The 12,461-nt window shown below is 39.4% G+C and overlaps 1 protein-coding gene across 2 annotated transcripts in view; it reads right to left on the bottom strand.

Annotated features, from left to right (window-relative positions):
* Positions 1-12,461, bottom strand: part of LOC115218504 (transmembrane protein 185B-like) — a 39,249-nt gene that overhangs the window by 17,658 nt on the left and 9,130 nt on the right. For both annotated transcript variants that reach the window (XM_029788362.2, XM_036508268.1), the window contains exons 2-3: positions 3,250-3,426; positions 753-960 (exon numbers count right to left, since the gene is read on the bottom strand). In XM_029788362.2, the coding sequence (XP_029644222.1) occupies positions 753-960; positions 3,250-3,426 (385 nt within the window). The remainder of the gene's footprint in view (positions 1-752; positions 961-3,249; positions 3,427-12,461) is intronic.

Consider the following 12,461-nt stretch of genomic DNA (forward strand, 5'->3'; position numbering starts at 1 on the left):
CCTTTATAAGCACAAAGCATTCCCCCTATAGGGCAGGCTACAGTAAGGTAGCCACACAATTTTGTGACTGTTATTTCTACATGCAGGATAATACGGTACCTTGGCCCACAAATGTTGTCCTGTTGTTTGTGAAATAGTAGGGTCAACTTTTATACAGGATCTATGGGAAATTCCCAATTTTTCGGCCAAAAATAAGGGTCGACTTTTATATGAGATCAACTATTATTCAAGTATACACTGTAACTCTTTTGACACCAATCTGCAAGAGAATACTTCAGGTTCTGTGATTAGAAGTCTCTCACTTTAAAAGTGCTAATTAAATATTTTAATTCAAATCTTCCATCATAAATTATTGTAAGAATCTTTTGTTCGGCTATACACTAAACCCCATCTTAATGATTCTTTCAAATTTTGACATAAGACCGGCAATGTTGAGGAGGAGGAAATTGATTAGAATTGACCCCAGTGCTTCACTGGTACGTATTTTATCAACCCCAAAAAGATGAAAGGCAAAATTGACTGTAGCAGCATTTAAACTGAGAATGCAAACAGCTGGAAGAAAAAACACCATCTTAATAATAAAAAAGTTTATTATATTAAATCCACACAAATTCTTGATCATTTTTTAAATTAATTGAAACGCATAGTGAAATAAGATAATGAAAAGGTTAAAACAAAAAAAAGAGTGACTGTATTATTACTACATCAATGTAAAAATAATATAAAAACATTTGTTATTATGGTTTACTGACCTCAAATGACCTTTCATTCTTCACAGCCCATATACAAATGCCGATAGAGACAACTGACATGAATATGAGAGGAATAAAAACAAGGATCCACGAGTGTGTTTTGTTCTCCAAGTTGTCACAAGCAAGAATCTCAAACATCAGCAGAAGTAAATGCATCCCTGTACAGATGACCATAGCTTTATACTGGACATAGCCATCACCTTCAACTCTACAATGAAACAAAGAAAACAGTTAAAAATCACTCAGATGGTGACATTTCTGCAAATCAAAATAAGTTCTTCTTATTCTTTTTACTGTATTTTCCAGCATGTGAAGGTACATGGCCTAGCAGTTAGGGTGTTGCATTCATGATCACTAGATTGTAAGTTCAATTCCCAGACTAAGCAGCAGATTGTGTTCTTGAGCAAAGCTCTTCATTTCATGATGCTCCAGTCCACTCAGCTGTAAATGGGTACATCCTGCAACAGATTAGACCCCTGATCAGGGGTCAAATTGGCTTACTCACCTAGCCAGTGGGGAAGCATCATTCGAAAGGTAAAATGATGCAAAGTGCATTGTGGCCAGCGATGTATAACAACATCCAATAGTCTGGTCAATCATGTGATCACATGATTTTCTGGCATACAAATTGAATTGTTCAGACCAAAATTTATAACCAAAAAAGACAGAGCAACTTATACAGCAAGACAACTTTGGACCAAAATTTCCATGCAAAATGCAGCAGCAGGATTTGGAAAGAAAACGATAATGTTTCAATGTTTACTCTATATACTATGATGACTTGTATGCCAGAAAATACAGTAAAATTCATGTCACTCAAGCTCAGGTCCATTCTATAAACTTGTTCCTTGCCCTCATATTCTAACCCGGTTGTGTCTTAACTCCAAGATAACCTCTTCCATTATTTGTTGCAACGACAGTTTTTATAAATGCTACCCTTCCTGCTATTAACTGCAACTAAACCATTAAGTGGAACTTGTTTTTCTTCAGCCAAGCAAAACGAAACAAACGGAGTTATGTAATTTGTATTAGGATGAATGGACACATCATCACACACAATCCCAAAAGAACTCCCATGTTGCCCATGTTCTACTTAGAGATATTTAAGCTGAACACAAACAGCATTTTTATCACCAGTCTTCGAAGACCTGCAAATATCATAGGCATTATCTTTTCCTCCAAACTAAACCAGAGAAAAACTTTTCAAGAAGTTACAAATATCAAATCAAAATTAGCAGCAGATTTAAAACATACAAAAATTAAATGAACTTCGCACTGAGATTAAAATATGAGCTAAAGAACTGAAGCTGTGGGACTTCAACCCAGTTGGGGGTTTCATCAGTTTTTATCTAGACAAGATCATGTGCTGTCATCAAATTCTATACAAATAAGTCTCTAATAATGAGCTACCAAAGAGAATGTTTAGAGAAGAGAAATGGTAAGGAAAGAATTAACAGTACAGAATTAATGAAACATGGTGAGGAAGAGGGTGACAAGGAAGCACAAGGGTTAAAAAGAGAAATGTTTCTGATTTTTGTATTGGTTGAAAGACAGTGAAATGAATTAAGCATAGGATCCAGAGTGAGAAATAGGGATCCCTAGAGGAAGAAACAAGCCAATAAAAGAGTCTTTAGTGGTCACATGACCTATTAGAAATACTAACAAGATCTCCTCAAGTCAAACCCTACCATGTTCAATAGGGACAGCACATTAGATAACGTGGTCCCTTGAGATGATCACAGCTGCAACATCTTTGATGATATATCAGCTCAGTTAGGTCTGGATCATCAACAACATGAGGGAAAAAGTTCTATAGAAATGCAGTTCTGAGAAAGTTGAAAAAGGAAGCAATCCACCATGAAGTGAAGCCACAAATAGTACAAGAGAAAGAATCTTTTTTTTTCACTTTTTGGTTTCTTTCAAACACCACCATTCATTTCTTCAGGTTTGCATTAAGTATAATGGATTGTTGCGTTCGTTGGCACAACTGTTTTCAAAAATTTAGTTGTCGTCCTTACTGCTGCCCACAACAATAAGGTCAAGTAAAACCTGTTTTTATCAAGACCAGCAAACTGGAACAAGCAGAGTTATGTACCTTGCTCAGAGACAGACACAGACGGATGTATATAAGTGCACGCGCACACACACACACAAGTTGTAGAGAATGTTACCATGTGCACCTAACTCATACATACATACATACATACAGACAGACAGACAGACAGACAGACAGACAGGCAGGCAAAGAGAGAGAGGGGGGAGAGAGAGAGATGGAGGGAGAGAGAGATGAAGAGTGAGAGAGAGAGATGAAAATAGAGAGAGATGAAGAGAGAGAGAGATGAAGAGAGAGAGAGATGAAGAGAGAGAGAGATGAAGAGAGAGAGAGAGAGAGAGAGAGAGAGAGAGATGAAGAGAGACAAATAGACAAACACACAGAATACAGAGTGTCATAAAAAAAACAAAAGAAGGTGGGCAAGTTGCTGTCGTCTGCACTCACCTGTACTGAGGATTTCTCCACCAAATGTAACTGCCGACTGAAGCCCCAGCTACTACCATTACTTTCCACAGCCATATTGGAAGGAAAACAAGCCAATAACTCCATTGGATCGTTTCATCCAATCGTAATGAAAACAGCAGAGAAAAAACCAGCAAACTTGAAAATACCAGGAATTGGCTGAAAATAATAACAGAAATGTAAAAATAACAGGGGAAAAAAATAAAATATCTTACAGAAAATAAGATTTTTAAATAGAATAATTCTACCATCAATATTTAACTTTTGTTTTCCCCACACAGCTCTCTCTCTCTCTCTCCCATACAAAAATCCAAAGATGGCAGAGGAGAGAAGACATAGCAATGGCTTTTTCTTACCTTTCTGCTACTTATTCAGTTTACTCTGCAAGTCTCACACTCTCCCATGCTTACCCATGAAACGCAGAACCTGTTTAACCATCGGGCAAGACAACCAATTCATGTGACATCAAGACCTGTGTGTTACCTGTTTAAAGGCCAACCTTCCTCTGAGCCCTGTAAATTGGCAATTCATCAGTTACGAGGGTTCCAGTTGATCCAATCAACAGAACAGCTTCTAAGTGTAAGTGGTTGAGCATTCCACAGACACATGTACCCTTAACATAGTCCATAGGGAGATTCAGACTGACACAGGATGTGACAAGGCAGGCCCTTTGAATTACAGGTACAATTCATTTTCTCCAGCTGAGTAGACTGGAGCAACGCGAAATGAAGTGCCTTGCCCAAGGACAGAACATGCCAACAGGAATTGAACTCGTGACCTTACAACCGTGAGCTGAATACCCCTAATTACTAAGCCATGTGCCTGTGCACCTTAGCCAAAGGATCATCTACCATTTGATTCATAACTGGGGTCCCTAAACAAATATTACCACCATTGATTTCAGTTTGGTATCTCATCCAGATCATCATACTTATTTCTTTATTACCAACAAGGGGCTAAACACAGAGGGGACAAACAAGGACAGACAAACAGATTAAGTCGATTATATCGACCCCAGTGCATAACTGGTTCTTATTTCATCGACCCCAAGAGGATGAAAGGCAAAGTCGACCTCGGCAGAATTTGAACTCAGAACGTAACGGCAGATGAAATACCACTAAGCATTTCACCCGGCGTGCTAACGATTCTGCCAGCTCACCGCCAGATCATCATACTGCCACAGGTGAAACAAATGACCCTGTTCAGTGTTATCCTAAAATTCTTCCCCAATTATTTTATCCAAAACCTCATCTTCTTTGCTTCTTCTGTAGACAATCTGCCAACAGCATAAAACAAAACAATCTTCCATCAACCCTTTTTACATTTTAAATCATGCTATTAATGCTGTAACCCTTTTACCATTGACTATGTATACTATCTAACAGCAATGGTATCATCCGAAACTCTCCCCAGACAGCATCAGCATACAGCCTCAAGTTATCCCACTAAACCTATATACCTTTCTTAAACAAAGATGTAAAAGACACACAACATATGTGATACTTGATAATTAAATGACAGATGCTGCTAATGCACAGACACCTGTCTCTGAATGACAAATACTGTCAAAACACAGACATTACAACTCTAACAAACAAATCATTGGCAATCACCTTGACCCAATTCTCTAAATACCATTTCAGAATGCCTCTGCAATTTTAATGTGCCATGTGACGCTATCCAGGAAAATCCTTCTCTCACAAACACTTTACAATCAGTGGTTCACTATTATGCTATTATCCTTAGCCCCAGGCCAACCAAAGCCTAGTCAGTGACTTTGGTAGACAGAAACAGAAAGAAGCCTATCTCACGTGCCATCTCACATGTGTGTGTGTCTGTGTTTCCCTTGACTTCATATGATAGTTGTAGACCAGTAGTTTTCAACCATTTTTTAAATCTATGGATCTATGGACCCTCTTTGATAACCATTCTACTCTGATGGACCTCCCCATAGTCATTCAATATTTATAAACTAGTTTTATAGATACTTCTTTCAAAGTTCCTATTTTGTTTTTCACACATCTTGTGCATGTTCAACTATGTATAATGCTAGAGAAAAACACCTAGCTCTTTCTTGCAGTAAATACATTTAAAGCAAAATTCTTTCATGTGCCCCTGAAATACAACTGTGGAGCTCCTATTTACTATTTTGCTTGTGTGGACTCCACCAAAATTTTATATGGACTGTCAGGAGTCTATGGACCCCAGTTGAGAACCACTGTTGTAAATCAATGTGGTCATCATGCAAGCAGTCTCCTTTGTTTCCAGTCTTCCATAAAAACATGTCTGGTCACTCTACTAAATTTACTGACCATGTCACCTAATTCCCATCCAAAAATCAAATGAGTTTTGAATGGGACAGGAAAAAGAAAAGGTACATGATAGTTGATGCCTGTACATATAATATATTTTATCAACCCCAGTCAGACGTGTTTTCACAGATTAGAAGCAAATGACACATGTATGACAGTTTACAACTATCATACAATGTCAAGACAAGAACACACATACACACCCCTATATATTTATCCAGGTATGTATACTTAGTGACCTCATTAGTGCCATGCAAAAACCACTCAGTACACTCTGTAAAGTGATGTTGGTGTAAGAAAGGGCATCCAGTCAAAGAAACCATACCAACAGAGGCACTGGAGCTTGGTGCAGCCCTATAGCTCATTGGATCCTGTCAAACCATCCAACCCATGCCAGCATGGAAAACACGGAGGAGGAGGATAGACAAGCTTCTTTCAGTTTCCATCTACCAAATCCACTTACAAGGCTTTAGCCAGCCTGGAGTTATAGAAGACACTTGCCCAAGGTGCCACACAGTGGGGCTGAACCTAAAAGCTACGTGGTTGGGAAGCAAACTTCTTAACTATGAAACTTAATGGGTTTTCTGTCATTTCAATTAGCACTGAACTAAATGAGAAAAGCTAATTAAGATTATTACTATTTCAGGTCACCAAACTGCCACCATAGCTGTCAACTCAAACATCATCATCATCATTTAGCGTCCGTTTTCCATGCTAGCATGGGTTGGACGGTTCAACTGGGGTCTGGGGAGCCCGAAGGCTGCACCAGGCCAGTCAGATCTGGCAGTGTTTCTACAGCTGGATGCCCTTCCTAACGCCAACCACTCCGAGAGTGTAGTGGGTGATTTTATGTGCCACCGACACAGGTGCCAGACGAGGCTGGCGAACGGCCACGCTCGGATGGTGTTTTTATGTGCCACCGACACAGGTGCCAGATGAGGCTGGCGGACGGCCACGATCGGATGGTGTTTGTTACGTCCCCAAAGCACGGAGGCCAGTCTATGCGGTACTGGCTACGGCCACGTTCGGATGATTTTCTTGTGTGCCACCGGCACTGGTACCAGAAAGATACAAATTCCATTGATGTTCATCTATTTTGATTTGTTTTGATTTGATTTTCACTTGCCTCAACAGGTCTTCACAAGTGTCACAAGAAGGAAGGTATGCACAGGTGGACTGACTACGTCCCAGGTAGGGGCCACGGGTTATGGCCTGACTAGTCTTGCCGGGTCTTCGGTTGGTGTTTTTATGTGCCACCGACACAGGTGCCAGATGAGGCTGGCGAACGGCCACGATCGGATGGTGTTTGTTATGTGCCCACGTCACAGAGGCCAGTCGATGCGGTACTGGCTACGGCCACGTTCGGATGGTTTTCTTGTGTGCCAACGGTACTGGTACCACAAAGATACAAATTCCATTGATGTTCATCTATTTTGATTTGGTTTGATTTGATTTGATTTGATTTTCACTTGCCTCAACAGGTCTACACAAGTGTCACACACTTGCCTCAACAGGTCTTCACAAATTGCATATTTGTAAAATGCTTACACAGGTCAAAAACACAACTTCATTAACCTAGAATAATTAAAATATTTATTAATGTTTAAGACAGACAACTAATTTAACCAGACACAAAGCATCATCATCACCATTCAAAGTCTATATTCCATGCTGGAATGGTTTGGATGGTTTAACAGAATCCAACAGATCCAAGAACTCCATCATGCTTCACTGTCTACTTTGGTATGGTCTCCACACCTGACAACCAGTTCACAGAGTGTATTGGGTGGGCTTTTGGGGGTTTTTTTTTTTTGTGCCACTAACACCATTGAGGTTGCCATGCAGCATGTAAGACTATGGAACCCAAGAGAGACAACTTTATGCTCAGAAATGAGAGTTTAAAATATGAGAGAAGAGGTAAGAACAGAACAAGGCTCTTGCTGTAGAGGGGTTACATAGCTGTTCACATTTTGCAAGAGGAGGCAAAAATAGCAGTGGCGATGAGGGGTCTATATGGATCTTCAAGGTACAAGCTGAGTAGAAATGAGTGGGTGGGGGGACAAAAGAACCAAGAGTGCAGATGTTGATTGGATGGCAAGTAGGGGAGCTAGGGAAGAAGAGGGAAGAGATTGGATAAGGTGAAAGGATAGATGTAATGAATGGTGGATAAGGGCTTGGGGTTGACTAGGGATACATGAGAGTGAAGAGTAGCAGAATAGTAATGACGATACAAGAGAAGGATGAGAGACAGACAGACAAGTGGTTGGGTAGGTAGCGAGAATGTGGGTGGGGGAGAGATGCCTAAGGAGAAACGAAATCCATCTGTTGTACTTCAATAGATCACTCATCAAGCAGGCACATGATCAAAGACATTCCAACCATAGCCAACACAGTCTACAACTACATTATTTTATGTATCTTTTTTCTTTTTTAAGATGGGTGGGTGTGATTTGGAAGAAATTTCACTACCTGCTCTAGCAAATCAAGTAATAACAGAAAAGGAACCAGGCCACAGTGAATTCACTTACATTTCTTTAAGAATGATATGAATATCATGTTCCCATCTTAAAATCTGAGACATGGAAAAAACTAATATTATGATCAAATGTGGTTCTGGAAAAGACATTAACCCTTTTGTTACCATATTTCTGTTGAAATACCATTTTTGTTCCAATTAATTTTGAAACAAACAATTTATTAAAATAATGTTCATTATTAACCCGTCACCATACAGATTACACTGTCAAACGTAATCCTTATTTGTTCACATTGTTTGGAATTAACCATGCTTTGTCTCACAACTTCAATACCCTGATGAGTTGAGTGCTTATTTTTAGAATTAAATTGTAGGGTAGGTGTGAGAGGCAGAATCTGGCCAGTTTGAACATAAAATGAGTAGACATAAGGCTGGTTTAAGTACCAAAAGGTTAAACTGATGTTTGGAACATAAATTTGTATGGAATGTTGGAGGATTTATATTAAGATCATTTCAAAACAGGGAGTTTGTGTCACGGAACCAAGTGTAGTTTCAGGCAGGTTGGTACCAGACGGTTAACCCTTCAGTTACCATATTTCAGTTAAAATACACTGCCTTTGTTTCAGGTAATGACAAGAGACTGAGACCTCTGGAGATATGCTGTGACTGAGAAGACCCGGCAAGTAAAGTGAGATCACAACCATAGCCTATACCAGTGTTGCATAACCAGCCCTTTTAAAAAGTAGCTTTGAATTGTCGGGCAACACACCATGCTTGAGGAGACCTATTGAGTCAAGTAAAATCAAAAATCAAATCACAATCAAAAATGGAAATTGTAGTTGTGGCTGATGCCAGTGCTGCCTGACTGGCTCTCGTGCTGGTGGCATACAAAAAGCACCATTCATGCATGGGTCGTTGCCAGTGCCGCCTGACTGGCTCTCTGTGCCGGTAGCACATAAAAAGCACCATCCATGTAAAAAGCTCCATGCTCATGTATTATGCCCCCCGGTTATAACACATAAAGAGAGATTATCAAGTGGAAGATAGCTAAAGCAACAGAGCAACATTTTTTAAAGTATTTAGTTACATAGTTTTATGTTGTGAGTTCAAATCATGCCAAAGTCAAATGATCCTTTCCATCATTCTGGGGTCATTAAAATATATAGCAGTCAAGTATAAAATTTGTTTTAATTGACTGCATTCATCCCCTGCCACCCATCATCTTTGGCTCTCTACCAAAGTTAGAATTCATAATTATTATCCTTATCATCATTGTTACTGCTACTACTACTACAACTATGGTGATGAGTAAAGCAGAGTAATTAAAATGTCAGAAAAAATGCCATGCAACATTTGCTCCAGCTCCAAGTTCAAATCGCATGGCGGTCGACTGTTTTTCATCCTTCTAGGGTTGATAAAATAAAGTATCAATCAAGTACAAGGGTTGAGTATATCAACTACTCTTTAGTGCCTAGACCAGAAATTATTACTTTCGCCTTAGCAAAGGCGAAGGTATTGTTTTCAGTTGTGTTTGTTTGTTTGTTTGTCCATGGACAAGATATCTCAAGAACCACTGGATGGATTCGGATGAAACTTTCAGGGATGTTTGGTCTCATGACTGGCACAAACTGATTAGATTTGGGGATCGATCTGGTACTGGACAAGGATTCTGGATTATTTTTCCTGCTTTTTTTAATTTTTGAGAGTGGCCATTTTCATTTCCAGTATTCTCATTTGTGAGAGCAGTCGAGTTTGTTTCCGATTTCTCTTTTTAAAAATCATCTCTGGCTAATCATTGAGAGGACATTGGTGTTGCCTTGGTGGAGGTTTATGCTCTCTGACTCCTCTTATTATTATTATTATTTAAGGTGGTGAGCTGACAGAGTTGTTAGCACAGTGGGCAAAATCCTTAACGGCATTACATCTGTCTTTAAGTTCAGAGTTCAGATTCCACGACTTTGCCTTTCATCCTTTCTGGAGTCGATAAAGTACCAGTTGAGTACTGGGGGTTGATGTAATCGACTTCCCTCCTCCCCCGAACCTACTGGCCTTGTGCCAAACCATGAAACTATTATGCTTAGTAGCATTCTGAGTTCAAGGTTGACTTTACGTTTCATCCTTTTGGAGTCAATGAAATAAATACCAGTTGAGTAATCGACTATCCCCCCCTCCCCCAAATTTCAGGCCTTGTGCCTATAGTAGAAAGGATTATTATTATTATTATTACAAAACAATGCCTTGTAATATTTGTTCTAACTCTTTACATTCTGAGTTCAAATCCTGCCATGGTTAATTGAACCTTTCTTCCTTCTGGAGTCTTATAAAAAGAAAATATCAGTCTAGTAGTGGGGGTCAATATAATCAATTGTTCCCTCAGCACTAAGTTTGTGGTCATGTGCCTAGCAACAAAATTACCATTATCATCATCATCATCCAAATAATCATTATATAGTAGAGTTTACGAAGTAGTTTCAAATTCCAGTTGGAAATGTTTACTTCATGTTGCTAGGATGTCAACGTTCTTCACAACAGCAACTGAGATAATAGCTTCTCACACTGGGACAAGGACATTGATTTAGAGAGAGAGAGAGAGATATCAACAGAGACAGAGAAGCCAACCGAATGTGAGAGAGAAAGAGAGAACAGAGTGAAAAAGACTAACAGACAGACAGAGGTGCAGCAGTAAAGTGAAACTCATTAAGTTATAAGTACCACTCGAGTGAGAAGTCCATTTGACTATTCTAAAATCTAAAGATATATTATCTAGAAAGATCCTGTTTCATGAGAAGAAACCAAAACTGAAACAGTGTGTGTGTGAGTATTCTATTGGTTTCTCTTTTAGAAGGAAGCAAGTTCAGTGAAAGATTCATGATGTGGTATAATTAATACACTACAGACTGAACCATCAACAACTTCATTTAACATCCAGTTTCTCACGCTTGCATGGGACAGACAGAATTTGTTGAGGTGGATTTTCTACAACTGGAAGCCCTTCCTGATGCCGACCTCATCCAATTCCAAGCAAGGAAATATTCTCTATGACCAGACATATTTTCACGGAAGATTGGAACAGACGAGACTGCTCGCATAACAGGGACATTCATTTACAACTATCACATGAAGTCAAAGCAAGGAGACAGTAACACACGCACACACACAAACGTGGTGCTGCAGCATGGCCACAGTCCAATGAATGAAACAAGTAAAAGATATACACTTATGTGTGACTTTGTACCCCAACTACCACTTGATAACCAGTGTTAGTTTATTTATGGCCCCATGACACAGCAGTTCAGCATAAGACCAATAATGCCCCAAACTTAAAAATATGTACTAATGTCAATTTGTTCAGTAAAAAACACTTCAAGGCAATCCCCTAGAAGGGTCACAATCCAATGACTGAGACATGACTGCAGCCATGCTGGGGCAGAGCACTGCCTTGAAGAATTGTTATCAAACAAATTGACCCCAGGGATTTTTTAATCTTTTAAGCCAGGTACTTAATCTATTGGTCTATTTACTCACTAAATTACGGAGAAGTAAAAACACCAACACTGATTGTCGAGCAGTGGTGGGAGACAAACAGACACAAAAACACACACACACCTGTGCCATGTAAAAAAGCACCTTTCAAGTGTTGGGCCTCACAGAGGCAATGACAAATGACCGAGACCTTCGGCAATATGCCATGCTTGAGTGGAAGACCCATCAAATCAAGTGTAATTGTAGTTGTGGCACATACTGGTGTCATACAACTGGCACCCATGCCAGTGGCATGTAAAAACACCCATTGCACTCTTGGAGTGGTTGGCATTAGGAAGGGCATCCAACTGTAGAAATCATGCCAAGTCAGACTGGAGTCTGGGGCAGCTCCTCAGCTTATCAGCTCTAGTAGAAAGGATTATTATTATTACAAAACAATGCCTTGTAATATTTGTTTTAACTCTTTACATTCTGAGTTCAAATCCTGCCATGGTTAATTGAACCTTTCTTCCTTCTGGAGTCTTATAAAAAGAAAATATCAGTCTAGTAGTGGGGGTCAATATAATCAATTGTTCCCTCAGCACTAAGTTTGTGGTCATGTGCCTAGCAACAAAATTACCATTATCATCATTCATCATCCAAATAATCATTATATAGTAGAGTTTACAACGTAGTTTCAAATTCCAGTTAGAAATGTTTACTTGGTGTTGCTAGGATGTCAACGTTCTTCACAACAGCAACTGAGATAATAAATTCTAACACTGGAACAAGGACATTGATTTGGAGAGAGAGAGAGAGATAACAGAGACAGAGAGGCCAACCGAATGTGAGAGAGAAAAAGAGAACAGAGTGAGAAAGACTAACAGACGGACAGAGGTGCAGCAGTAAAGTGAAACTCATTAAGTTATAAGTACCACTCGAGT

The sequence above is a fragment of the Octopus sinensis genome, linkage group LG13 (genome assembly GCF_006345805.1).
Source record: "Octopus sinensis linkage group LG13, ASM634580v1, whole genome shotgun sequence".
Classification (NCBI taxonomy): Eukaryota; Metazoa; Mollusca; class Cephalopoda; order Octopoda; family Octopodidae; genus Octopus; species Octopus sinensis.